Below are 27,404 nucleotides of genomic sequence, written 5' to 3' on the forward strand. Positions count from 1 at the left end.
CACGGCCTTAGCACCACTTTTATTTTCCGGACCCATTTCTCCTCAGCAGCTACTTTCCTCAGTCCCATGTTTTATGGTCACTTATCCAAACGTCACCATCTCATGGTTTCAAGTACCCAGCACCTCCCACACCCCAGGCCAGCCCCTGCTCTCTCTGTACCTTATAACTCTATCTTCCCTTGGTGCCGCAGAGGCCCCAGAACTGATCCAGGTGCCCAAAACCATGGAGATGCGGGTCTGCGCCCTGGGCCTGATGGTGGGGCTGGCGGGGGTCATCAATGGCACCACCGTCTAGAAGACCGAGCGGTCTGACAGCATCCCTGGGTCTAGGGGCTCCTGTGACTCATCTCAGTGGTGTATTAGGGATGCAGTGGAAAAGACGAGGTAGCAAGTTAGGGGTGAAGAATGAGAAGGAGCAACACTTCACCAGTGTTTCTTTGAGCACTGATGTTTTAGAGCCACTAGGCTGGATGAAAACATTAACAAATGTAATGAGAAACAGCAAATGTAATGAGAAATTACATTCCTTGAGTTGCTTACTATGTTCCAGGCACTATTCTAAGTGCTTCTCATGTGTTCACTTGTTTTTTTATTTTATTATTATTTTTGAGACGGAGTCGCGCTGTGTTGCCCAGGCTGGAGTGCAATGGCTCACTCTCGGCTCACCGCAACCTCTGCCCCCCAGGTTCAAGCAATTCTCCTGCCTCAGCCTCCCAAGTAGCTGGGATTACAGGTGCACGCCACCACACCCGGCTAATTTTTGTATTTTTAAGTAGCGACCGGGTTTCACCATGTTAGTCAGGCTGGTCTTGAACCCTGACCTCGTGATTCGCCTGCCTCAGCCTCCCAAAGTGCTGGGATTACAGGCGAAAGCCACTGCGCCGGGCTTGTGTTCACTTATTTACATGTGGAGGTGGATTCTTATTTATTCTATGTTACAGACAGGGAATCAGATACCAGGAAAGGTGCAGGTCGCACAGCTTCAAAGTGCAGAGCTTGGATTTGAACCCAGGCTTTGGGCCGGCAGTGGCTGCGGTCTTGTCCAGTATGTAGATTGTATCATCTGCAGTCACAATCTGTCTTCCTACATTTTTCAAAGCCTTGATTTTCTTCTGTACACATAGCGATGTTCAGAACCTCCAATGCTATGTTAAGCATTTCCAACAACAAAGGACATCCGATCTTTTGCGTAATCTCAAAGGGAACGCACCTGATTTCTTCATAAATATATATGCTATGGATTTTTGGTTCACTATCTTTACCATGTTGTAAAATTGATTAAATTCTGTGTATGTCTTGAGCTGAATTCAGTTTAAATTAATATGAATTTTGTGGAGTCCACTAATGTGTTAACCACATTATATGTTTGCTGACACTGAAGAATTATTGCATTCCTAAAATAAATCTAAATTGGGGTCAAAATTAATTGTTTTTGTAGTGTCCTATTGGGTTCAGTGACATGGGTAACATTAGTCAGTAATTCCCTTCTTTTGTACTATTCTTAGCTGGCTTTGGAAATATGAATGAATCAACCTCACAAAATGATCTCAAAAACTCTGTTTTGTTCTGTGTTCTAGAACCACACATGTAAGAGGCATGATCTGCTCATGAAAATGTGGGAGGATGCCCCAACTGTAATATTATCAGGACAGGGCTCTTTGGAAGGTGATTCTTTGCTTCCCATGACAATTTCTTTAATATTCCCTATTCTACTTTAGTTTTCTATTTCTTCCTGTAGTTTTGACCTTTATGTCTTTCAAGAAAAGTATCCATCTTATCTAAGTTTTCAAATTCATAGACATAGACTTGGTCATAAGATTTTGCATTTTAAAAGGTGTGTACATATAGTCATTTCCCCTTTTCATTTTGAATGTATTGTATTTTCCTTAGGAGTCTTGCCAGAGGTCTCATTAAATTTTCATTGCCTCAAAATTTGATTTTGTTTGTCCTTGCTATTTTTATATTTCATTGAATTCAGCCCTTGTCCTTATCGTTTCTGTATATTTTCTTTTAGCTCTTTTTCTACTTTTCCATCCTCTTGATTTACATAATTAGCTCATTTGTTTTCAGTTCGTTTTTCCCTAACAAATTTATTTAACAACTAGTCTGACATTCTATGTACCATTTTGAACAAACTTATTTCATCTTTCTATAAACATCTATTATGTTTTCAGTTATTCCTCTCCCTCTACTATTTCCCTGACTTTCTTTATTTTTTTATTTTTTTATTTTTATTTTTATTTTTATTTTTATTTTTTTTTAGAAAAAAGAGAAAGAGAGAGAGAGAATGGGGAGGAGGAGAAAGGAAGAGAAAGAGAGAGAGAGAATGGGGAGGAGGAAAAAGGAAAAGAAAGAGGGAGAGAGAGTGGGAGTATTGCTTTCTTGCCCAGGCTAGAATGCAATTTAGTAATGGGTATTGAAAACCTCTTTTATACTGATAATTATACTTAATGATGTAGTCAGGAAGGAATAAGGGAAGAAGATAACAAACAAACAGCCAACCAATATTTAATTTAAACCTATGAAATGCTATGCGATTACTGAGGAGTGATTTACTTCCAATTATATAGTCACTTTAGGAATAGGTGTGAGGTGGTAATGTATGTTTTGTGTATTTGAAGTGGGGAGTTCTATATATGTTTATTAAGTTTACTTGTTCCGGGTCTGAGTTCAAGTCCTGAATATCCTTGTTAATTTTCTATCTCGTTGATCTATAGAATTGTTGGCTCTTCTTGTTACATTAATCCTTTTACCATTATGTAATATCCTTCTTCGCCTCTTTTGATCTTTGTTGCTTTAAAGTCTACTTTATCAGAGGCGAGAATTGCATCTCCTGCTTTTTGTTTATTAGTTTATTTTTACTCTCTGTTTGGTAAATCTTCCTCCTTCTCTCTGAGTCTTTGTGTATTGTTGCGTGTAAGATGGGTCTGGATGCAGCATACCAATGGGTTTTGTCTTTTTATCCAATTAAAATATATATAAGTTTAATACTGGCGTTTGATGCTAGCTGGCTGTTTTGCCCATTAGTTGATGTAAATTTTTCATTATGTTAATGTTCTTTGCTTTTTGATATATTTTTGGAAAGGCTGATATCGGTTGTTCCTTTATATGTATAGTGCTTCTTTCAGAAGCTCTTGTAAAGCAGGCCTGGTGGTGGTGAACTCTCTAAGTACTTGTTTGTTCGCAAAAGATTTAATTTTTCCTTCGCTCATAAAGCTTAGCTTGGCTGGATAGGAAATTCTGGGTTGAAAGTTCTTTTCTTTAAGGATGTTAAATATTGGTCCCCACTCTTTTCTGGCTTGTAGTGTTTCTGCTGAGAGATCTGCTGTAAGTCTGATAGATTTCCCTTTATGAGTAACTTGACCTTTCTCTCTGGCTGCCGTTAGTATTTTCTCCTTCATTTCAACCCTAATAAATCTGGCGACTATGTGCCTTGGGGTTGGTCTTCTTGAAGAATACCTTTGTGGTGTTCTCTGTATTACCTGGAGTTGAATATTACCCTGCCTTGCCAGGTTGGGAAAGTTTTCCTGAATGATATCCTGAAGAGTATTTTCCAACTGGGATTCATTCTCTTCATCACATTCAGGTACACCTATCGAACGTAGATTAGGTCTTTTCACATAGTCCCATATTTCCTGGAGACTTTGCTCATTCCTTTTGATCCTTTTTTCTCCATTCTTGTCTTCTCGTTTCATTTCACTGAGCTGGTCCTCGACTTCTGATATCCTTTCTTCTGCTTGATCAATTCGACTGTTTAAACTTGTGCATGCTTCGCGAAGTTCTCGTGTTGTGTTTTTCAGCTCCATCAATTCACTTATATTCTTCTCTAACTTGTCCATTCTTGTTAACATTTCGTCAAACCTTTTTTCAAGGTTCTTAGTTTCTTTGCATTGGGTTAGAACAAATTCTTTTAATTCACAGAAGTTTCTTATCACCCACATTTTGAAACCTGCTGCTGTTATTGGAACACACGTGTAATCTATTAAGCCTTGTTCCGTTACTGATGAGGAATTGCAATTCCCTGTAGAGGGAGAGGCATTCTGATTTTGAGTATTCTCTACCTTTTTACGCTGGTTTCTTCCCTTCATTATATATTTATCCATCTGTCGTCTTTGTAATTACCGACTTTCTAACTAGGTCTCTGACGTCCAACTTGTTGATTCCCAGCGCCGAAATCTGAGCAATCCACTGAGCCCGCCAAAACAGCGGTGTTAAAATTGATGGTGCTTTTCTGCCCAGGAATCTCCAGACTCTGCACCAAGAACTGGCGTGCTAAGGTGCCAGCAAAACCGCCACGCCAGCCACAAGAGTCGCCCTGGCGACCCGTGGGGCTCCTCCACTGGGAATCTCCTGGTCCGTGAGCAACAAATATTCGTCTGAAAGTGTGGCATCCTCTCGTTCTTTGCGCTTTCACTGGGAGGTACGTGCCCGAGCTGCTAGTCATCAGCCATCTTGGATCTCTCTTCCCTGACTTTCTAGATGTCTAATTATCAAGAGGTCAGATGTCTGTTTCTATCCTTTATTTCTCTTTGCTTTTCTTTTACATTTTCTATTGTTTGCCATACTGTCCTTGGGGGAGTTTCTCAGTCTGGTTTTTGTTTACTAATTACACTTCTGTTGCAAAAGTCCCACTTCTTATGTCATCTATTATGTTTCTCATTCTAATCATAATCAAAGCTCAATATTTGTGCTTAGTTCATTGGCTTCTTGCTTTTGCTTCAAATTCCCAAATTCTCCTTTACTACCCTATTTAAGCCCTTTTTATGGTGAACACTGGGACCTTTGGAAGAAACACACAAACCAATAGAATGTACATTGAATGATTATCACTGCAAGCACCCATGTAAGTAGTACCTGGGTGAAGAAACAGACTGTTGCCAGCATCCCTGCGCCCCTCCTTAGGCCAGCAGGTAGTTTGTAAACTTTTTAGGAGTCGAAGACGGCTTATACCCATAATGCCTAGCATTGCTCCTGGTACACAGTAGGTCCTCCATAAACACTTCTTGTAAAAGTGTTTTATTATTTATTTAACATATACTTCTTAAATGTTTTCCACCTTCAAGGATTCCCACTCTTTTGAAGTTAGTTGCAGCCATGTGATTTATGTTGGAAAATGAAATGCGAGAAGTGTGTTCTTTCTCGGAGGGATCACTGAGAGTCAGTGAATGGTTTCTTAGGTTCCCGTCGCTCTGCTGGGGAGATTCTGGGAGCAGATGTGCAGGAGAAAGCCTGTCAGCCTGGCTTCCTGAGATGATGAGCAGAGCTTCCCAGCAGTCTTGCTTTGGACATGTAGTGTGAGCTAAACCTGGATATCCAGGCATTTGTTACTTTAGCACAGCTGATCCTATTCTTACTGTGTAAAAGGAATAGAAGGGAAGGTGCTCAACAAGCCTTCAAAGAAGGACAGGAGAACTAGGAAGATGTTTCATCTTATAAGCCAAGTGAGCAGGAACTTCAGGGACACTTTATGACATACTCAAAAGGCACCAACTATGATAAGTGTTGACTGGCCTGGTAGTATAAGTGGTTATTAGAACCCCTTTAAAGAACATCTTCACAGCCCATGCCCAACTCCCACCTCCTTCCACTTTCACCATCCCCTGGCTGGGCCTCACTACTACTTGACAAATGGTGACAAAGAGAGGGTGAAATGACTTCAGCTTAGGGTACCTCTTGATCACCAACTGGGGAAGCATCATCTGTTAGATGGACCACCTTCTCCTTACGGGACTGTGGGGAGTAAAGAATGAAGGGACCAAGTGAAAAAGGATCGGGGATACCACACTCGGCTGGGAGTCCTAAGCCCGCTGGGTTTGTTCTACTGCAGGTGTCAATCTTTCTGAGTCACACAAAAGAGTCACCAGCTTCAGGTCTCCTTTAAAGCTCCAATCCCAGTTTTCCTTTGAATCTCTGCTCTTCAACCTTAATGACTAACTGACTTCAAGACTCCTCTGCCTCCTGGCTGCCTTTGATCTTGCTGCACATAGCACTCAGTAAAGGATCTGACTCTTAGAAAACACTCTATAAATATTAAAAATTTGAAGTGTAGTGACAAGGTCGTCCCCAGTTTGGATGGTCTCTCTTCCCTGGTCTTCTCTGGGACCTCTCTCTGCACTGCATCTTTTCTTAGAAATCCCAGAGTTTGATAAATACCTGCATATGTCCGAGTGAGACACGTCCATTGCCTTCTTTCTGTGACCCCAGGGCTTTTCCTCATCTCTTCATAGCCTCAGTTCCCTAGGAGCACATGTCCCGTCCCTGTGACGTGGGTGCAGACACCTCAGCTTCTGATCCTGCCAAGTGTTAGTCCAGAGATTGTTCACTCCACTCTGGGTACTGCCCTGATCTGTAACATGGGTACAGGCGACAAGCATGAAACAGAATGACTCTGATTGGATTTGGTTTGTAATATTGACTGATCATTGGCTCTGAGGGTAGGATTTATGTGCTTTGAATCTGAGGATTTCACAGTGATCTCAATTAGAGGCCATTCTGCAATTCTCATGACCTCCTTCCATCGTTGAATCCTGGATTAAAATCATATTAATTTTGCTGCATAGGTTTCTCACAAGTTGGCTGTGAAGTCAAAAGGGAAAATAAGACAAAGGGTCCTCATTTATTTAGTATATACTGTTCTCATCACCTCATGATGTGACAGCTGAAATTACTACATGAAAACAAGGCAGCAGCATTTTCCTTTATAGTTTTTGAGGAAATGAGGCTAATCAGGGATAAGCATGTTTTAAAAAGGAAAAATGATTGTGTCCTACTCCCTACATCAAGAGGATTATGTGAGACATGATTGGATGTCCTTGTGGGTGACTTCTCTTTCTCCTGATTCCCTCACTTAGTCCATCCTCTCTGCAGACTCCAGTCGTATTTACTTATACCTGTGCCAGTGGCGCCCAAGTCTGTACCTTCAGCCCCACCTCTCTTGGAACTGGAGGAAGCTGGTCCCCAGATGCAGGGCATTATTTGCAAGGGGTGGAGGGTGAGAGGAGCAAAGTAGCTTGTGGGAATTGACCAGGGACAGGCGCCCAAGGACACAAAAGGCCCAGAAGACACTTATAAAAAGCCCTGGAGAGGGAAGCCATCAACTGGATGTATCAGAGCTGCTGAGCGCTCATTCTGTGTATGAGGAGTGAAGAATCCATCCCCTACATGAAAGAGAAAGCTTACGCCAAACACGTCCTCTACCTTGACTGAAAGGTGACAACATGAGATACAAAACATGTAACAACGTTGGACTGTAAAAAAGAAAAAGAAGAAAAGACCAGTGTTTGAAAAAGAGTGCTACGTGTATTGCTTTGCTGTTTCCCTAATAGGGAGGCATTTTTGTCCATATGAAAATTAAGACAGGAGGTCTAGGCTGGTGGATGAATGCAGACCTAGAGGATAAATGACGTCTACTCGATGCATGCAAAGGCCAAGCCATATTTGGTTAAGAAGTATTTGTGATGGCATGCAGAGTAAATGTTTAAAATGTATTAGATTATATTTATAATTTTAAATTCTGATGATCATTTAATTTCTTAATGGTCATGATAAAACGTGGTCTCAGTCATTTATACGTTGAATCAGTTCTGTGTGAATATGGGTCCTATCAGTCAGATTTGCAGTGTGCTCACCATTGAACAGCTAAGAATACTGGTCTGAGACCTAAATGGATGAAGGCACTAAACTTGATTTGGGGTCAGCTCACTGAAATACAGTAAATTCAGAAGAGCGCCATGTGTAACAGGCCACATTATGCAATGGTTGACCTATCCCCGTTTTCATGGTTTTCTTCTTTCCTGTGTGTAAACCAAAATGAACTTCTTTATTAACTCCTACTGTTTACTAAAACCCTCAGACAAAAGTGATGAGAGATGATTTGGTGCCTATTTTTGAAAGAAAACAAACACTCACGTTGGGTTTTGATTATTTATGGCGCTAAGAAGAATTCAGTGAGAGAAACAGCGCATTGAATCAAAGAGCAGAATGACAGACACTGGCTTCAGAACAACTTATTGGCAGCAGCGTCCTCTTGGGGAGCTGGGTGTCTGTCCCGGAAGCAGCGGCTGGGGCTAATGAAATTAGTCTTTTCGGTGAGGTCAGGAACCCTGTTGGGGTAAAGGAAAAATTATCCCAGGTTGCTGGCTTCCTTCCTTTAAGTCCCAGGAGAGAAAAATTATGGTGAGAGGCTGAGACTCAGTCCGATATAGAACACAGTTGATCTCTGCTTCCTTCAGGAATGGAGCCATGCAATGCTCTTTCCCCTCTCACCTGAGGGCTGAGATTGAAAGAGGGGTTCAGGCCTGAGAGTCTCTTCCTAGAGAAGCCTCAGTGTCACAATGCACAGAAAAGACTCATATCCTCTTGCAACCCACCCCGCGAGGAAATCAAAGCAGGAATATTACCTGTTTATGCAGATCCTCGTTGAACTGAAATGAAAGAGGAAAGGTTATGTATTCAGCCATTGAAACCACCTCAGATAATTAGAGAAACATTTCTATCCCATCAATTCCCATTGCCCATCACTCAATGGATGCCCCACAAGAGCCTGAGTACCTGGGACCTCATGCATCTGGCTGCATTAAGACCCCAGCCTGGGATACCTCTCTACCTATAGGTCATGTTTGTTCCCTGACTATCTGACTTCAGTGGCCTCTAGAGCTTTCTGACACGTCTTTTCTATCTGAACCCCTCACCAAGGAATAAGTGTGAATATGGCCGGGGAAGGTAAGTCCTCTCACCTTGCAGGCTTTCTCACCTTTTTTGCTCCTCCTGTGCATGAAGATGCCCACTCCACAGATGAGGAGCCCCAGCACGAAGCTCCCCGCTCCTGTCAGCATCTTACTCCGGGCAGAATCAGACTGTGCCTCTGGGAAAGACAGACCCAGGTTCAGTGTCACCTTCACCAGCTGCACCCCTACTCACGTCCTGTCTGAGATTCTGGAGCCTGATGCAGAATATCGAGACAAGGACAGTGAGGGGGAAAAACCTTGCATAAGAGGAAATTCAGAAAGAGCCGCCCTCATATCTGGAACATAGGGTGTGACCTCAACAAGGTGGCAAATGCTGATTCTGGAAGCTCCCTCTCAAAATGACACAATAGGCTAAAATGCTGAAGGAGGAGAACCATTCCCATGGGTGAGGTCAGTTCAGGAAGGTGTCTGTGCCCTTAGATTCTCTGAAAAGCGGGGGAGAACTATGAATCCTCAGGACTCCCTAGACCAGGGTCAGGAAGTCTCCATTGCCCCGGCTTAAAGCTATGCTCGGGAGCTGGTATAGAAGAAAGATGGGGTCAGACATGGCCCCAGGGTATAGACGAGGAAGACAAGATGGGTGGACCCCAGAGCCAGAGAGTCCCTTGCTTTTCAAAGGTGGGGTCTAGAGAGTCATTAGAGAGTAACTCACTCCACTCCACGGTGACAGGACTGTCCAGACTGGGGTGCTCCACTTGGCAGGTGTAGACGTCTCCCTGCTGGGGGGTCATTTCTAGCATCACCAGGATCTGGAAGGTCCAGTCTCCATTACGGATCAGGTTGGTGGACACGATCCCAGCTGTTTCCTCCTGTCCATTCAGGAACCAGCGGACTTGAATGCTGCCTGGGTAGAAATCTGTCACGTGGCAGACAAGTAGGTTGTGGTGCTGCAAGGACCCCTTCTTGGATGGGGAGACGTTCACCTTAGGCTGGACTAGGAATGGGGAAGAAAAATAACGAAATAGCATTTAAGATCCTTCCTTCCTTCCTTCCTTCCTCCCTCCCTCCCTTTCTCTTTCTTTCTTTCTTTCTTTTTTTCTTTTTCTTTCTTCTTCTTTCTTTCTTTTTTCTTTTTTCCTTCTTTCTTCTTTCTCTTTTTCTTTCTTCTTTGTGACAAAGTCTCACTCTGTCACCAGTCTAAAGTGCAGTGGCGCAATATTAGCTCTTTCCTCACTCACCTGAGGGCTGAGGTTGAAAGAGGGGTCCAGGCCTTCTGCCTCCTGTGTTCAAGCAATTCTCCTGCCTCAGCCTCCCAAGTGGCTGGGATTATAGGTGCCTGCACCACACTCGGTGAATGTTTTGTATTTTTGGTAGTGACAGGGTTTCACCATGTTGGTCAGGCTGGTCTCCAACTCCTGACCTCAAGTGATCTGCTCGGTCAGTCTCCCAAAGTGCTGGGATTACAGGGATGAGCCACTGCATCTGACCAGATTATTATTTGTTAGGCATGTTCACTATGTAATTGATTCCCAGATGTCAAAAATAGGAATAATGTGACTAGCCTAGTGGGTAAGGGTAGCACTAAAAAGATAGAAATAGACCTTCATGTACGGCATGCATGATCTTGAATAAAATAGTAAGTACACAGGGGAATGGCAGGGATGCAGAGGTAGCACTCTAGCACATTCAGGAGAAATTTTAACTAAAATCAATTTGGTCAAATAATATTTAATCAACTGTGAAACTACCTATCTTTTCAAAGTTCTCTCTTGTTACAAAGGATGCAAAATTAACCCAAATAATATCTTGAAATGAAGATATACAGACAATGGCATTATGGTGGCCTATTAATCTAATTACTTTATTTCATGAAAATACAAAGAAAATAAAGGGGGCTTGATGTGTCTTATTCTGCAAATAACCTATGTATTTTTTGCCCTCACCTACAAAAACTCAAAATCTTCATATTCACATAATATCCTGAGCCCCTACATGCTTGAGCAGTGGAAATCCCGTCCTTTTCCAAGTTCCTCCTCTGTGCTGTCTTTAGGTCCCGTGAAGGTCTCACAGATAACCAGGTGTTGCCGCCCTCTGCATCTCTGTATTTGTGCCCAGCTTGTTTGCAGGTAAATTTCCGCACTGCCGCTGGCAACTTTTTTTGGATCTCTGCCACCAGTACCTTTTTCCTCCTCAGAACGCAGAAAAGGCCAGGCATGGTGGTCCTACCTGTAGTCTTAGCAGTTTGGGAGCCTGAGAGGTGAGAATCACTATAGCCCAGGGGTTTGAGACCAGTCTTGGCAACATAGTGAGACCCTATCTCCAAGAAGAAAAAGAAATTAGCTGGACATGGTGGTGGTATGTGTATCTGTAGTTCTAGCTACTTGGGAGGCTGAGGCAGGAGGATCACTTTAGCCCAGGAGGTTGAGGCTGCAGTGAGCCATGATTGCATCACAGCCCTCAAGCCTGGGAGACAGAGCGAGAACTTGTCTCAAAAACAAACACAAACACAAAAACAAAAAACAAACACAGAAAAGGGCCAACTGCTCCTAGAGAACAGCTCATGCAGAGGAATGTCTCAAGTTAGGCGTCTATGTCCCTGCACTCAGTTCTTTCCTTTCTACTTCCTGGAGAGCACAAATACCCTGACATGGGGCTGGGCCAGGTAAAAGTACCGTCTTGAACTGACCCACACCCTTACTCCCTATGGTATTTTTGCCTTGTTTACAGACTGATCCACATTCCCAGCCTCTTCTTCCCTCAATGTGAGTTTATTTCAGGGACACCCGTGTCTCACTACTTCAATCACCTCTGTAAACTCAACGTCCGCTAGACTATTCAACCTATGTCTAAATCTCAGTTGTGAATTACGTACAATTTCTTCCCCATAGAGCTCCTGGGAACCATGAAGTCAGGGGGAATACTTGGTTGTCTGTTTTAAGGTCCCAGAACATTCCATGAGAAGCATCTTGCTCAATATTCTTTGACAGGAGCCAGTCAGCCTGGAGCACATCAGAGACCTCCAGGGGGCGCTGGAGCTAAGGCCTGATACCCGAAGGCCTCATTTCTGACCCAGTTCAAATACATTTCACCAGGGCAAGAATTCCTGTTCTAGTTGCCTTCTCTAATGCCCAGAAAACATTTGCTCAATTACTTCTAGATTTGGGTGGGCATAAACACTGCAGTTGTCACAACTCCTTTCCTACCCCTTCCCACCTCTCCCCTGCCTCTGTGTTTTCCCTGTTCTGATTCATGCCCTCATTGCCATTTCTCTGACGATAAAAGCAGTTTCCTGCCTCATCTCCCTGCCTCTGGTTCCTCCTCTACCCAACACCTTCTTTTTCCTTTTTCAAAAACCTACAGTGTTCTGACAATACTTAGCTGGCTATATGGGAATGTCTAGGGAGCTGATTACAAACATAGATCCCCAGACCTCCCCACCCAGGGAATCTGAGTCTCTGGGCAGTGAGTTTGGGCATCTGTGCATCACAGAGGATCTCCAGGAGTCTTCTGAGCAGTGAGGCTGGGGACCTGCTGGCCTAGAGGAGAAGCCCGCACTCCTTAGACTGACATCAGGGCTCTCTGCAATCTGGCAACTGATTACTGTGAAAGAAATGGCTGCCATGTGGCTGATTTGTGCCTCTACAAAGTCTTAGAAACGTTTTTGCATTACTTTTATTTGCAACTATTACCTCAGCAACTTTCCTAAACCCATGTCACTCACCTCATCCCCACCCAATGTGTCCACCTTCTCCCTCCTATCAGGTGAACTTCCTTCCACTTTCCAGGAACAAGGGGATCAAAGGTGTGATCTCCCAGCTTCCTCCTCCTCCCTTCATTTTTTTCTTTTTCTAGGACAAAGGTCTAGGGCTCACCCTCATGCCCTGATGTTCCCTCAAGTCCCTCAGGTTGGTGCAGCAGGCTCCCCACTGCACATGTTCACAGGCGGAAGCCAAAGCTCCAAGCCTCTCCTGTCCCATCCTTGAGAAATCCTCTTACTGCCCACACCTCACCTCTCTCCATCGCTTTACACCCAGACTTCCTGAAGGAAAGGACAAATGAGCTCAGACACTGCCCTGTGCCAGCCATGGGGAACCCAAGACAAGTAAAATTCATCTCAGCCCCGAGGAGGATGTGCCACACTCAGCCTCATTCACTTCCTCCGATTCCAGCTCCCACTGCTGCAGCCAACCTGCTCTCCCCAGGTGGCCCTGGTTTCCAAACCCACTTTCCATCTTCTGTTTTCTGACCTTCCCAAGTCACTGGCACCGCTGTCCACTGTGCTGCTGAGGCCCCTCCCCTCAGCTTCCAGGACTCATCTCTGTGGGCCTCTCTGCACTTAGGTTTTTTGTCTCCTTCACAGGCTTTTCTCTCTTGGCCAAATCACAAATGTCCAGTTCCCAGGATCCAGTCCTTTGCTCTTCCCCCTGGGTCCCCTCTCCCTGTGTGGTCTCATGTAGCCCAGGCTCCTCCTTGGCTGCAGACCCCTCTCTCTATCTGCCCATCAGATCATCCATCTGGCCCCTCAAGCACCTCAAATCCAGCTGCCTCCCTGCAGGTTTCTTCTCTGTGTGGCCTGCTGTGCCATCTCCACCACCATCTCCACACCGCAGCCCTGCACGCTGACCTGTGGCCTCCTTTCCTCACCCTACATGCAGTCAGCTGCCAGGCCTGATAGAGTTCCAGACGTCTCTCTGCCGCCATCCTCCTCACTCCATGCTCAGCCCGGTCCAGGTCCCCCTGCTTGCTCCCCGACATGCTCCGAATGGGCTCCCCCGGTCAATCCTCAGCCCAAAGTCCCCTTCCCTCCTGGCACTAAGGTCCTTTAGGCCGGTCTGGCTGCCCCTGCTTTCTGGGCCCAGCCCCCGCGGCTGCCCTAGGACCCCTGGCCCAAAGCCCCCACTCACCTTGGCGCTTCCGGATGAGTGGCTCCACCAATTCGTAGTTGTGTCTGCACACCCTCTCCACCTCGGCCCGCATCCCCTCCAGGATGTCCTTATCGCTGTTCCAGTGCTCGGCAGTAGGCCGTCCCAGCTCCGTCACCGCCCGGGACTCCCCCAGGTCGCTGTCGAAGCGCACGAACTCCTCCCGGTTGTAGAAGAATCTGTCCAGGAGGCGCTGTGTCCCGTTAAACGCGTAGCATTCATACAATCGCTGGTACACGTAATTCTCTGCGGGGAGGGGGCGGCCGTGAAGCGGGGGTGCACTCTCACCTAATCCTCTCTTCCCCCCGCCCCCTTCAATATTAACGATTCTTCCCAAATCTTCCCACTCAGGGCTGGATTTTAAAATAGCAGTTTTCCTAGTACCGAGTTCTGTGGTCCTAGGCAGGTCGCAGAGCCTCTCCAGGCCTCAGTTTTCTCACCAGCAGCGAGAGGATTTACTGAAGTGAATGAGACTCACTGCTCAGGGGGGCTGAGTGATCACTAGGGAGGGGCCAGCACTGAGGGGAGGGCAGTTCCTTCTGCTGGGGGCTGGAGGAGGACGAGAGACTTTCACTTGGGGTCACTGGGAGAAACAGCAGGGGCGGGAGGAGTGGGGACAAGGAGGGTGAAGCTGCTCCCCCTACCCACCTCCCTGCCTGACATTTCCATCCTGATGTTAGTCCTGCCTCAAATGCCACCTCCTCCAGGAAGCCCTCCCTTCTTTCTTTCTCTTTACCACAACTAGGCGTTCTCCTCTGCCAGTGTCTTGAGAATTCCTCAACTTGCTCCTGTTGTTTTGCAGGTAGAAAATGTAGAAATATATTTCTTAAAACCTTCTTCAACTTTGGTATAAGAAACACTCTGGGCCAGGCCCTGTGGCTCATGCCTGTAATCCCAGCACTTTGGGAGGCTGAGGCAAGCGGATCAAGAGGTTGAGAGATTGAGACCAGCCTGGCCAACATGGTGGAACCCAGTCTCTATTAAAATACAAAAAAATTAGCTGGGCATGGTGGCACGTACCTGTAGTCCCAGCTACTCCGAAGGCTGAGGCGGCAGTGGAATCGCTTGAACAGAGAGAGAGCAAGAGAGAGAGAGAGAGAGAGAGAGAGAGAGAGAGAGAGAGAGAGAGAGAGGAAAAAGCAAGCAAGGAAGGAAGGAAGATTGTATCCTGAAAGTTAATTTTCAAACATGGCTGCAGAAAGACTTGGTGTCAAAAGATGTGGAAAACATCTCAATCAATGAAAATCACCACAACAACCAGAGACCTGTGGGGGTGGAGTCCTTTGGGTTTAGAGGCGTTGATGTAATTTTTTGGGCAGTTTTTTTATGGTTTTATTTAAACACAAAAGGTGGACATGAGCTTTCTCCTCATTTTCTTCGCTGTACACCCTGGCATTGGGTTGGTGACTCTGATAGCCATCTGGGTGGCTCTTTCCATGAGGCTTTGCGGTTCTCGGAGGAACCTTTTGAGTGATCTCAGCACAGTAAGATTTGGTGCACATCAGCAGCACTTCCAGCTCCTTGATGTTGTGGACCAGAAACTTCCAGAAGCCACTGGGCAGCATGTGTGTTTTTGTTGTTGTTGCTGTTGTTGCTCCCATAAGCAATGTTGGGCATCAAGATCTGGCCCTTGAACCTTCTACTAACCCTATTGTCAACACCTCTGGGTTTCCGCCAGTTATGCTTAATTTTGATGTATCCGTCTGAGTGGTGCTGCATGAACTTCTTGGTCCTCTTTCTGAGGATCTCGGGCTTCATGAGGGAGGCCATGATGCGGAGGAAAAGATGGCTGCCACCGCTGTAGACAGTGCCGAGGAAGAGAGCATTGACGTAATTTTTACACAAAGAACTTTGGCAGCCTTTCCCACACGCTGTTCTTCCTAGGGAGCGCATGAGCGGTGTCCGGCAGGTGTGTGTCTACACAGAAGTATCAGTGACACGGCGCATGCTCCTTTCTGTTTGAGTCTCTTCAGGCCTGCTCTGTTCTTGGGCACTTTGGGGAAATTAAGGTGCTGTGATTGTTCCGCACATCTGTCTCATGCTTTGCAAATTAACTTCTCCAGTTTATTAACCTCACCCCTCACAGAAGCTGCACAGCTGGTGGCAGAGGATAGTAGAGAAAGGGTGGGGCTGGGCTCAGGGGCACCATGGAGTCCACCTTTCGTGTCTGTTGTCATTGCTAAGGCCGATGCCAGCTCTTCACTCAGATATCCAGATCTGCCCCTTCTCCTGGAGCCTTGGGCCCCAGCCCCCTAAACTCCCAGGCCCAGCACCCCGCAGCACCTTGAGCCAGATTCCTCCTCCTCTGTCACGCACCCACCCCTCCCTGTTCAATTGCCCGGCTCTGAGTGTGGACCCTCCCGTTTTTATTTGTTAGTCTTTGTTTCTGCTTCTCATTCACCAGTAAGAGAATATTTTTCACTCAAGAGTTAAGAATTCTGAAAATTTTCTTTGCAACACTTGATTCTTTTTTCATTTACCCCATCTTAGGTATATTTTTAAAATTAACATTTAACTTTTTAAATGGATTTTTACTACCAAGTAGACATAAGCGATAAGGGGTTTTGTGGTGTAATTTGAAATCTTTGGTTTTGAATATAAGAAACTTTATCCTGTTTGTGGAACCCTTAACAATTCAGCTGCCCAGAGCACAGTGGCTCACGCCTGTAATCCCAGCACTTTGGGAGGCCGAGGTGAGTGGATCACGAGGTCAAGAGATCGAGACCATCCTGGTCAACATGGTGAAACCCTGCCTCTACTAAAAATACAAAAAGTTAGCTGGGCACGGTGGAACGCGCCTGTAATCCCAGCTGCTCAGGAGGCTGAGGCAGGAGAATTGCCTGAACCCAGGAGGCGGAGGTTGCAGTGAGCCGAGATTGTGCCATTGCACTCCAGCCTGGGCAACAAAAGAGAAACTCCGTCTCAAAAAAAAGAAAATTCAGAAAATTACTGATCTGAATAAATTCATCTCTCACTCAGAACAGAATATATTGAAAACCTCTAGCTCCCTCAGCCAAGCTTTTCTCCCCTAGCCTCTTTAGGGCCTTTTCTCTTGTGCCCTGTTTGAGGATGAGGATGTGTGTGGAGTTGGAGGAGCATGCAGGGCATGGTGGAATCGGCCCTGCCCACTCTACCCACTCCCCTGTGGCTCCAGCTCTCCCTCCAGCAGGTTTTGATTGAACATTCATTCTATGCCCGGAGCTTAGTCCCTGTCACGTGGCTCCACTGCCTCATCTCATTCCCACTACCAACCTCAACCCAGCCTTTGTCCCTCCACCTGTTCATTGCCCACCATCACGTGCCCCCCTCTGCTCTCTTCTCCCTCACCTCTGGGTTTCCTTGGTGGCTCCCAACACTGCCCCTCATTCCACACAACAGCTCTGCCTATGGGATGGGGTGCTGCATCCCCTCACCTCCTGCTGGGGACTGTTCAGTGTCACCAGCGCTGCTCCAGCTCCTCTCTCCCCAGCCTCACCCCTCTCCAGTTCCCAGGGCTGAGCTGTCCTGCTGGTTAGTTCTTAGCACCCTCTGTGACTACAAGTGCAAGTTCTCTACCCCTTTTCAGACAGTGAACCCCAGGTAATAGATAAGAGGTTTTACGGATTGAGGGGCTGTCCTCAGGAGATTCCAACATTGTTACCCTGAAAAACAACAAGGTAACATGATGTCAGTATCTTCTAGGTGTGTCCTAGGAGGGCTGTGGAGTGGTCTAGGAGGAAAGATCTAAGCAGGAAAGGTGGAAGTCAGTGGAAAACTAAGGTACCTACTTTGCAGTCCTTCCTCTCAGGGTGTTGGTGTAAATTTGGACTAGGAAGATAAGAGTATCTTGAGAGAAAAACGGTGGGTCATAGAAGCCATAATATGACACCAGCCACAGGGCGGCAGCAGGAAGAAGAGATTCTTCACTTGGTTACTGCTTCCTTGGCTGTCTGATAACCTACACTCAATTCCTTTCCCGCACTCACACATCCTCATCTCTACAAGTCTCAACCCACCCTAATACTCTAACCAAGTTCTGGGGAGTCTGGGAGAAGACCTTTAATGAGAGTGCCTTCAGAGGCTAGAACCTGTCCCCAACCCTCCCTCCCATCTTGCCTTCATTGTCCAAGATGCATGGGCTCCTGCTCCACCCTGGAGAATGAGAGGCATTATCCATGAGCACTGAATCCTTAGTGATCCTCAGAGCCTGGACACTCCAGCTAAGGGCTCTCTGCCTGAGATCCTCCAGGCTGGAATGCAGATTGAGCACTCCCAGGAGCCTGCACTTGCCAACCTCTCTCTCTGCAAACCTTGTCCATCCAAGGTTATCCTGGACCTCTTGGCCCCATTTCCCCAAAGACAAGCATACTGACCATCGGGCACTTCTCTCTATTTGCTGTACCCATGTCCTTGGAGAGAGAATAGGGCTGTAGGTCAGCAATCTGTCCTATAGGGGGTGAATCTCATTCTCTAGCTGGGAAGGGAGGACACTGGCTTAGGGCAGGACCCCCCGCAGCCTGTCTCAGAGTTTGGTCCCCAAAGTCCCCTAGGAATTGTTCCCTGAGACTGACCCTTCAGGAATGGCAGCTCTGCTCTTACCTGGAGTGGCCGTGCCCTGGACCACAGGTGTGAGCAGCACCATCAGTAACGCCGTCAGAACCACTGTCTGGGGGGGCCCAGAAACCTGCAGAACCATCATGGAGCGGGAAAAGGGTGGCAAAATGAAAAGAGCTGCAGCCAGGAAAAGAAGGACTCACTAAGGGAAGCTCCTGTCTGAAATATTAGAGACCATGAACCCAGGTAGTCTTCTGTGACCCTGGGATTGGACAGAGTCTGAGAAAAGAGCCAATGGCTGCTGAGCTTTGTATGAGTCATCACTCACCGGGCAGACGGTTAGTGTGAAAGGTCTGAAAATATAAGGCCTGTGATGCACTTAAGATGACAGATGGAGGACAGTGATACTCATTTTAAGCAGTCAGATAGGTCATGAGGTTTGGGGAGATGATGTGTTTCCTTTGCTCTAAAGGTGATCTCAGATATTCTGCTGGCCCATATATGGGGATTATAATTTCTCCAATTCTGCCACACCTCACACACCCACAGGACATGGTCTATTGTGGAAGAAGTGCTATCTCCTTGTGTAAAAAGTCATTCAGTGGCATGATTTAGAGGAATTAGAGTACCGATCCCAAAACTCAAATGGGGCCTGGAGTCTGTCTGTCTTGCCTTTGTCCAAGGGTGTGTTTAAAGTTAGCACCCATTCATACTTACTTTCTCCCAAAGGTCTGTGAGTCCTGAGATGTGCAGGGGATACCAGCCTCTTCCACAGGGCTGTCAACAGGGTCAGCAGGGCTCAGTCTAGGAACCTTACACCGGGAGCATGGACATGCCACCTACCCTACCATGTAAGTACACACCACCTACCCTACCAACCATGTAAGTACACACCACCTACCCTACCATGTAAGGACACACCACCTACCTTACCATGTAAGTAAGCAGCTTTAAGGACCCTGCCTCTTTTGGATTTCAATTCCTTGTCTTCAATATGGGGATGATATAACCTGCCTTATAGCAAAGCTCTTAACATCAAATGAGATCAATAGGTCTGAAACTGCTTTGGAAAAATAAAGTCCACAGAGAATATAATTTGACCAGTAAGTAAAGAAGAAAGTGAAGAAAAACATCAGAGACCCCACTTCCTTCAAAGAATCTGATTCTATTTTGTTAATGGTGAATATTTTTACAAACTTTCAAAGAGCATTACTTCTTACTTTAGACACCTATAAACGTGATCCTGTTGGACCACCAATTCTAATTTCAAAGAAAAATCAAATTGGCATCATTTCTTTAACTAGATATTAAAATGTAAATAGAAGGCTAACATGTAAAATACAAGAGAAGAAAATAACTATGTAATAGAAGGTGTCCAGTAGGATTGAGGGACCAGGAGAAGATTGTGGAGGAAAGCTCAGTTTTCTTAGTAACTGCCTGGGTTGGACTCTTCTTCTTGTCACTTTCCTGCCATAGATAATTAGACAAATACCTAACTCCTCAATGTCTCAGGTAATTTATTTTTAGAGTAGACATTAATAATACCTCCCTCAGCCTTAATGTGAGGATTAAATGAGGTAATGCTTGCAAAGCATTAATAACATCGTCTCTTGTGTACTAATCTGTTAGTAATTATTATTTGTGGAAGGTAAGGTTACCACAAACAAGAAAAAATAGCAATGTAATATATGTACTTCATCATTACATTAAATATTAAATGTTTTGTGATCTTATCTATGAGAATCAAAGAAATAGCTCAAAATTGAAATATTTAAAATCAGACTAGAAAAGTAATTTCTTAAATATGGTAAGAGAATATACAATTTAAAAATGAACATTACCTGTAACAGAAAAGCATTAGAGAAACCCTTCTTAAAACCAAGATCAAAATATGGGTGCACATTGTTACCATAGGTAATGCTGTCCTGGGTATTTTTATGTGAAAATGAAATAACTTGACTAGTAATTTAAATATTAAAATGTTATTACAGTTTAAATACCAGGAAAAGACAAATACTAAGAAATCTGAATAAAAATTATCTAGAAATTTCACTAACAAAGGTAACCAGGAATAGATAAATACTGAAAGATCAACTTTATTCAAGTTAATTAAAACCTGTAAATAGAAATTATAGCACTTCTGCAGAAATGATTAAATAAAAAGGAGATGTCTCAGGGAAGTGGACCTGAAAGAAAGATTAATTATATATTTTATTAGATAGCTCATTCATTCTTAATTATCAGCAGAATATTTTTGTAAACTTGACAGCGTAACATAAAACATTATTTAAAATATGGTGACCCAAAAACATCAAAGATCATCTGACTGTCTGGGATGGGGGTGGGGGTTGGGAGAAGGAACATAATGGAAAACATTTGCCATCAGAAGAAAGTGTGACTTATCTTTTTAGGTCTCTTTCTCTAATTCTGAAAGTGAACTGCGAACTGGAGCACTCTTGACCACACTGGTACCTAAAATTCTCCCATCTCTTCCCAGCACCTTCCAGCATCCTCTTTACCCAGCAACAGAGAACGTCAGCTCTATGATTTCTCTGATTGGTGAAGCCCAGCCCTGCTGACTCCTCTCCACTCATTTTGATCATTTCCAGGTGCTAGACAGCCACAGTTTCAGAGTCTCATCTGCCTCCACTCGGCCTCCATTCCTCATCACTGTTCCTGTGCTCACAGTCATCAATTATAGACACACAGCATGCATCGCGAAGACGGAGTCTTCCAGATCAGAACTGTGATCTTGAGAGCCCTCTCCTTGGCTTTCCTGCTGAGTCTCCGAGGAGCTGGGGCCATCAAGGGTGAGTGCTCAGGAGGACACAAGAGCATTGGGGTGAATGGGGGGAGGCTCACATCAATTGTTGCTTCAGGAATTAGAGATTTTAGGGGCTCACTGATCTATCTGGCCTTCATAATAGTCTGTTTCCTCTGGCCCTCATAATCATAACAGCAACAGCAGCCAGAATTTACAAGACATCTGCATAGTTTCTTTCCCCATTTACATCTTACAGGAAGCTTCAATGAAGATACTATTCCCTTCATTTCGAAATTATTCTCTTTATTTAGAAATTGTTTTGAAAAAAACTGAAGCTCAAAAAGATGAATACATTTTTCAAGGTTACACAGCAGGTGAACAAGCCAAGTTTGAATTCCAGACCCAACTCTGAGGGTCATACGCTGCCTTTCCCAGACGTCTGCAGGGCCCCCGCACCCCTCCTATCTATCCAGGATCCCCAGCCTCTGCCTTTTGTGGCTGCTTCACAGGAACTCCAAGCTATGAGCTCTGCATTAGCAGACAAAGTGCTAAGAGTGTTCCTGTATCCTCTCTCTCTCCTAAGACCCTAGGGTCCTTCCTGGGTCTTTGTGGGTGGTCACAAGCTTTCCTCTCTCAAGACAGCAGTGTTGCATGGTCTTGTAAGCCTTGTGATTCAGGTCCTGAGAAATCCAGGACTACAGGGGAGGCCTAGACTTTGGATAGCCTCATGGACTCAACCATAGATAGACTGTGGAGAACGCTTTTTCTTCCTATAGCTGACATCAGGGAGAATGGCATCAATCCTGTGCATGATGCTGTCGTCCCAAAATCTAGTGATGGGGAAGGTTAGAATCCATAACATACAAGATGCACGCTGGCCTCAGACAGTTTTATTGAAGATGTGTAGAATAAAGAGGAGGTGAGACTGGGGAGAACCAGAAGTATCTATTGCACTGTTCATGGTCACCTTGGTTATTTCTAATGTTATGTCCTAATAAACACCACAATGGATGTATCGTCATAGATTTGAATACTTTTTAGGATTCTTGGTAGAAATTCCTATTTAGCTCAGCTGTCTCTTCAGGGCTTCCGTCCCCAGTGGTTCCTTATCTCTTAACATTTAAACATGTCCTTTACCTTAAAAACATAAGCACAAACCAACTAATATAAAACAACCTTGCCTTCAGTCTGCATCCACCCTAGAGACACTCTCTCTGTGTCCTCACGCTTGGAGCTAAGCTTCTGACTTGTCTCCAGTATATCGCTGAGGATCCTCTCGGCCATCAGGAACCTCTGCAGAAGGTCAAATCCAGTGGGTTCTTCTCAGTGCCTCTGACTTGAGTTACTAATAACGTTTGCACTGTAATCAATTCTTTCTGATGAACTACCCTGTCCTTATTTTTCTCCTATTTCTCTGGATCCTCCTTATCATCCTTTAAATTAGCTCTTAATTATCATGCTCTCTCATCATACCCTGAGATCTCTGCAATTCTGATTTTTGCCACTCTTCCTGGAAAATCTCATCTAACCTGCACCTGCCTATAATGACTCTCAGTTCTCTGGCCTAAACTCCTCTCCTGAGACCACCCATCATACAGAAATGTCTATGTGTTATTTCTCCTTAAATGACTTTCAGATCTCCTAAGCGCAATGGCCCCACAGTGAACTCAGTGTCTTCTCCCTGTGAGAAGTGGCTTTTGCCCTGTTTTCTGAATGCCTACATTGAAGTCATCGGTTCCCCAGGAAGCCTTCTCTGACGAGTTGTTTGATCGCATCTTGTGTATGCCCACAAATCTGCACGTATCCTTCTGAACCTGCTGTTGTCTTGTCACTTGTGTTTCCTTCTGTGAATTGTAAGCGTCTGCAGAACAGGACCTACGTATTATTTTTATTTGAATATTTAGCATCTAACAGCATTTGACATATAGTCTTTTAATACACATTTTTGTCTGAATGGAAACGATATTTTGAAGTAAAACAATCTGTTTCACATCTGGCTGATCTTTAGACTGCAGAACTTGTGAAAGTATTTTTTGAAAAGCATTTTAAAAAGTACAAGGGACATTCACATATTAAGAAGATGAGTTCCCAATAATTGCTAGAGGACTTTGTGTCTTTTTATTTTACCCTCTTTTCCTGGTTAGTCCTTTGAGTCCTTTAAACTGAGGAGGAAGCTAAGTTTCCTTGTGAAATACCTATAGGATTTAATTTATTTTGTTTAGTTTGAAATACCACTCTGTGCTTGGCCACTTACAGTGACAGGGAGTCATTCTCGGTGAAAAATAAGACACAGGTCCTATCCTCCAGACACTTAGGAGGAGTCATTCTCCCTCTCACTGTAAGTGACCAAGCACAGACTGGGTCCCCACATGTCAGGGCTGCAGACTCACAGGGAAATCTGTGAGTTGGGAGGTGAGAGCCGATGAGCCATGTAGTCTTTTCTCACTCGTGCATTTATCACCTAAACCCAGACTCTCACGTACACATTCATTGTTTTCTTTAATGATGAGAGTTGCTTTTATCCTTTTACCTTTGCTACTTCTTGCAAACTAATAAAGACTAAGAAACAAAATAAATTAAATCCTTCAGATATTTCAAACTCAGCAATAATTTCTAGTTGGCCTCTAAAACAAATATCAAAATATAAATGTACGACAAGTTTGGAATGCTTGTACCTGGGTGATGAAATAATCTGTACACTAAACTCCTGAGTCATGAGTTTACCTCTATAACAAACCTGCACATGTACCCCTGAAAGTAAAATAAGTGTTAAAATATTTTTAAAAAGGAAATAAAAGTTTGGAACAAATGCCAAGATAACTGTACTGCACTTTTGAATTTATATGCCCCAAATGAAAAATACTATCAACAAAGCTAGACATTCTACAGTTTCATATTCATAAGCTAAGACACAAGCTTTATGACTGTCAAGAGCACTAAAATTTGAAGAAGAATGTTTTCTTCTTCCTCTCAATTTTCTATTTTTTCTCCATTTTCTGTAATAAGAATAAAATGTCCATTCCCCACCCCCATGACTCTAAAAACAATTTTACATCTGTGTCCCAGAAGAATTAAGACCTTAAGGGGAGAGAAAGTCTCTCTACCAGTTCTACCAGTAGCCATATGACCTTAGAAAGTTATTAATATTTAACCTCTCTGCATTTCCTAATCTGTAAAATAGTATGCTCTGTATTTGCTTCATATTCTTATTGTGACAGTTCAGTGAGTGAACTACGTAAAGTATTTAGAAGGATGCTTGGCACAAGTAAGTGCTTCACAAATGTTAGCTGTCATTGTTACTATTACCATTGTGTAGGGTCAGGATGCCCAGACTTTCAAAGACCAGGAAGCAGCTTGACTTGTCAATGATAAACTTTTCATTTTGTTCTTTGCGCCTTTCTTTTTGTAACTGCTCATCTGCTCTGTATTATTTCCTTTATGGTGTTGCTCCTTCTTCCCCATATGTCCTTCCTTTGACCTCTTACCTTCTTCTTTATATTCATAAGTCTATTCCTTCTCTAGCTTTCACCACTTGCATATTCATACTGACATTTTGTCATGTTTTTCTCTACTTTCTTTATGCAGCGGACCATGTGTCAACTTTTGTCATGTTTGTACAGACGCAGAGACCAACAGGGGAGTTTATGTTTGAGTTTGATGAGGATGAGATATTCTACGTGGATCTGGACAAGAAGGAGACCGTCTGGCATCTGGAGGAGTTTGGCCGAGCCTTTTCCTTTGAGGTTCAGGGTGGGCTGGCTAACATTGCTACATTGAACAACAACTTGAATATCATGATCCGGCGTTCCAACCACACTCAGGCCACCAATGGTACTGCCTATCTTTGCCTCTTCCTCTGTAGCCCAACTGTAAGGGATGAGAGGGCCCCTCTGCCACCCTCAGACTAGGAAGCCTAAGTGTCCCCTGCTGTGTGATCCTTTTTTCCCCTAGTGGCCATGGGCTGATCCCACTACAGCAAGGGTTTGCATCCTCCCTTCTCAGGAGACAGAAAGGTGAGCAGGGTGAGGTTGGTCAGTGGTGTGATACCCACTCTGTGATTCAGGAACCCGAGCTGCCATAAAATCTAAGGCTGAGGTAGATTAACCCCCAGAGGTGGAGCTTTTGTGATTTATCCCAGAACAGGGGCCTAACCTGGTCCTGTCTCCTCCCAGATCCCCCTGAGGTGACCGTGTTTCCCAAGGAGCCTGTGGAGCTGGGCCAGCCTAATACCCTCATCTGCCACATTGACAAGTTCTTCCCACCGGTGCTCAACGTCACGTGGCTGTGCAATGGGCAGCCGGTCACTGAGGGTGTCGCTGAGAGCCTCTTCCTGCCCGGAACAGATGGCAGATTCCACAAGTTCCATTACTTGACCTTTGTGCCCTCGGCCGAGGATGTCTATGACTGCAGGGTGGAGCACTGGGGCTTGGACCAGCCACTCCTCAAGCACTGGGGTATGCAGCTCCTTTTCTCTCCGTAATCTGCTGGCATCCTCTATTCCAAGGACCTGGTGTCCTCTGCACCAGCTTTCCCCACTGGACAGGTCTCAGTCCTCTCTTTGTCCTAACACTCAATTAACTGGATTAACTGTCCATAACCTTCAATTCCCACACCCATCCCAGACCAGGACCACCCTCACTGCACCTCCTCATCCTATTTCTTCATTCTTCCCCCAGAGGCCCAAGAGCCAATCCAGATGCCTGAGACGAAGGAGACTGTGCTCTGTGCCCTGGGCCTGGTGCTGGGCCTAGTGGGCATCATCATGGGCACCATCCTCATCATAAAATCTCTGCGTTCTGGCCGTGACCCCCGCTCCCAGGGGCCCCTGTGAAATACTGTAAAGGTTGAAATGTAAAGAGGAGGCCCTAGGATGTGTAGAATGTAAGGAAGGGAGGAAAAATTAAATCTGATAAGTGTTCTTTCATCTGATAAGTGTTCTTTCATCTGATAAGTGTTCTTTGATCTCCTAATGGGTTAAAAGCATTCAGCCACATAAAAACAGCTAAAAACAACAACATTGATAACTGAGTAGTTAATATGCCCAGGTGCTATTCTGAGCATTTACATTTATTAACTCACTTTATTCTGACAAACAGTCTTTGAGGTAGGTACTATTATTTTCACCATTTCACATGAGAGATACTTATATCTTTTCACATATACAGAGAACTTAAGCACCTTAATCAAGTTCCCACAACTGTGAAGTAGTTCTATCTGGATCCAAGACTGTTTATCCGTTGTCTTATACACCCTATTTTGTGAAGAAAAAGACCAAGTTCAGATTTTCCAAGAGTCCATTGTCTAGTAATGGAGCCAGATCTCTATTTCTATATGTAATTACAACACAGTGAGGTGGGTGCCTGTAACTATTTACTGTCTCTCCTTGGACTCATTCCATGGCAATGCTCACACAAAAAATGCCCCTCCTGAGATCTTATAGTTTTTTATTGATCATAACACTCACCATGTTATATATTTTTATATGTTTTGATAATTCTCTTAGCATTAGTGAACTTCCATGCAGATGACCACATCTAATTCATTATTATTATTGTTATTCATGCTGGATCTCAGGTACAAATGGTTAAGAACTTCTCAGTTCATTATAATATCATCATTGGTGCCTCTGAGCTCTCTCTCTCTCTTGATTTATTTGGTCCTTTTTATCCTCAGTCCTTACTCCCATATCTAGCCTCCTACCCCTACCTCATAGGTAAACATTTCAATGAATTTGATTTTTTTATTTGCATAGATCCTGTATAATATGTATTTGTGCCCAGTGTACATGTATTTCTAATTAACCAAAATGGCATTAAATTATAGATCTAATTCTGTACATTTAGTTTGTTTTTCCCAAATCTTCCATAGTATTCTACCATGCACTAGTCCATTTTGCATTGCTATAAAGGAATATCTGAAGTTACCTAATTTATGAATAAAAGAGCTTCAACTGACTCACAGATCTGCAGGTTGTACAAGAAGCATGGCACTGGCATCTGCTTCTGTTGGGGGATTCAGGAAGCTTTTACTCATGGTGGAAGGCAAGGGGAGCTGGTGCATCTCATGGTCAGAGAGGGAGAAAGAGAGAGAGAAAGAGGTGCCAGGCTCTTTTTAACAACCAGGTTTCATGTGTACTAATGGAGTGAGAACTCATTACCCTGGGGAGGGCACCAAGCCATTCATGTGTGAGGCTTCTCCATGATTCAAATACCTCCCACCGGGCTCCACCTGCAACATTGGGGATCAATTTTCAACATGATACTTGGAAGGAACAAATATCTAAATCATATCAATCCACATATCTATATTGCTCCTGGGATACCTGGATTATCCCTTGTTCTCTACTGTTGCAAGCAATCCTTATATGTCACATGGACCTGCATATGCATGTGGACCTGACCTGCATCCCTGGAATGTATATATCCTAGAAAGGGGTTGCAGGGTTGCTGGAGATGCAGCTCCTTCTGCTCATGTGCTCATCTGGATGGCTGTACTCAT

General features: G+C 44.5%; 2 protein-coding genes across 2 annotated transcripts; one reads left to right on the top strand and one right to left on the bottom strand.

The window, feature by feature from the left end:
• Positions 1-8,016: 8,016 nt before the first annotated feature.
• LOC105723578 (HLA class II histocompatibility antigen, DP beta 1 chain) lies at positions 8,017-18,313 on the bottom strand. The gene is made up of 6 exons (XM_012461728.2): positions 18,188-18,313; positions 13,592-13,855; positions 9,400-9,681; positions 8,753-8,863; positions 8,400-8,423; positions 8,017-8,102 (listed from the first exon to the last, which is right to left on the bottom strand). The coding sequence occupies exons 1-5, from the start codon at positions 18,285-18,287 to the stop codon at positions 8,404-8,406; spliced, it is 777 nt and encodes a 258-aa protein (XP_012317151.2). The 5' UTR covers positions 18,288-18,313; the 3' UTR covers positions 8,017-8,102; positions 8,400-8,403.
• Positions 18,314-20,741: 2,428 nt separating this feature from the next.
• LOC105704671 (HLA class II histocompatibility antigen, DP alpha 1 chain) lies at positions 20,742-26,866 on the top strand. Its single transcript, XM_012434019.3, has 4 exons — positions 20,742-20,952; positions 24,492-24,737; positions 25,079-25,360; positions 25,583-26,866. Exons 1-4 carry the CDS (start codon positions 20,853-20,855, stop codon positions 25,735-25,737), a joined length of 783 nt encoding a protein of 260 aa, XP_012289442.2. The 5' UTR covers positions 20,742-20,852; the 3' UTR covers positions 25,738-26,866.
• The last annotated feature ends 538 nt before the right edge of the window (positions 26,867-27,404 follow it).

This window comes from Aotus nancymaae, unplaced genomic scaffold (assembly GCF_030222135.1).
Source record: "Aotus nancymaae isolate 86718 unplaced genomic scaffold, 86718_ANA_hifiasm-v0.15.2.pri h1tg000040l, whole genome shotgun sequence".
NCBI lineage: Eukaryota > Metazoa > Chordata > Mammalia > Primates > Aotidae > Aotus > Aotus nancymaae.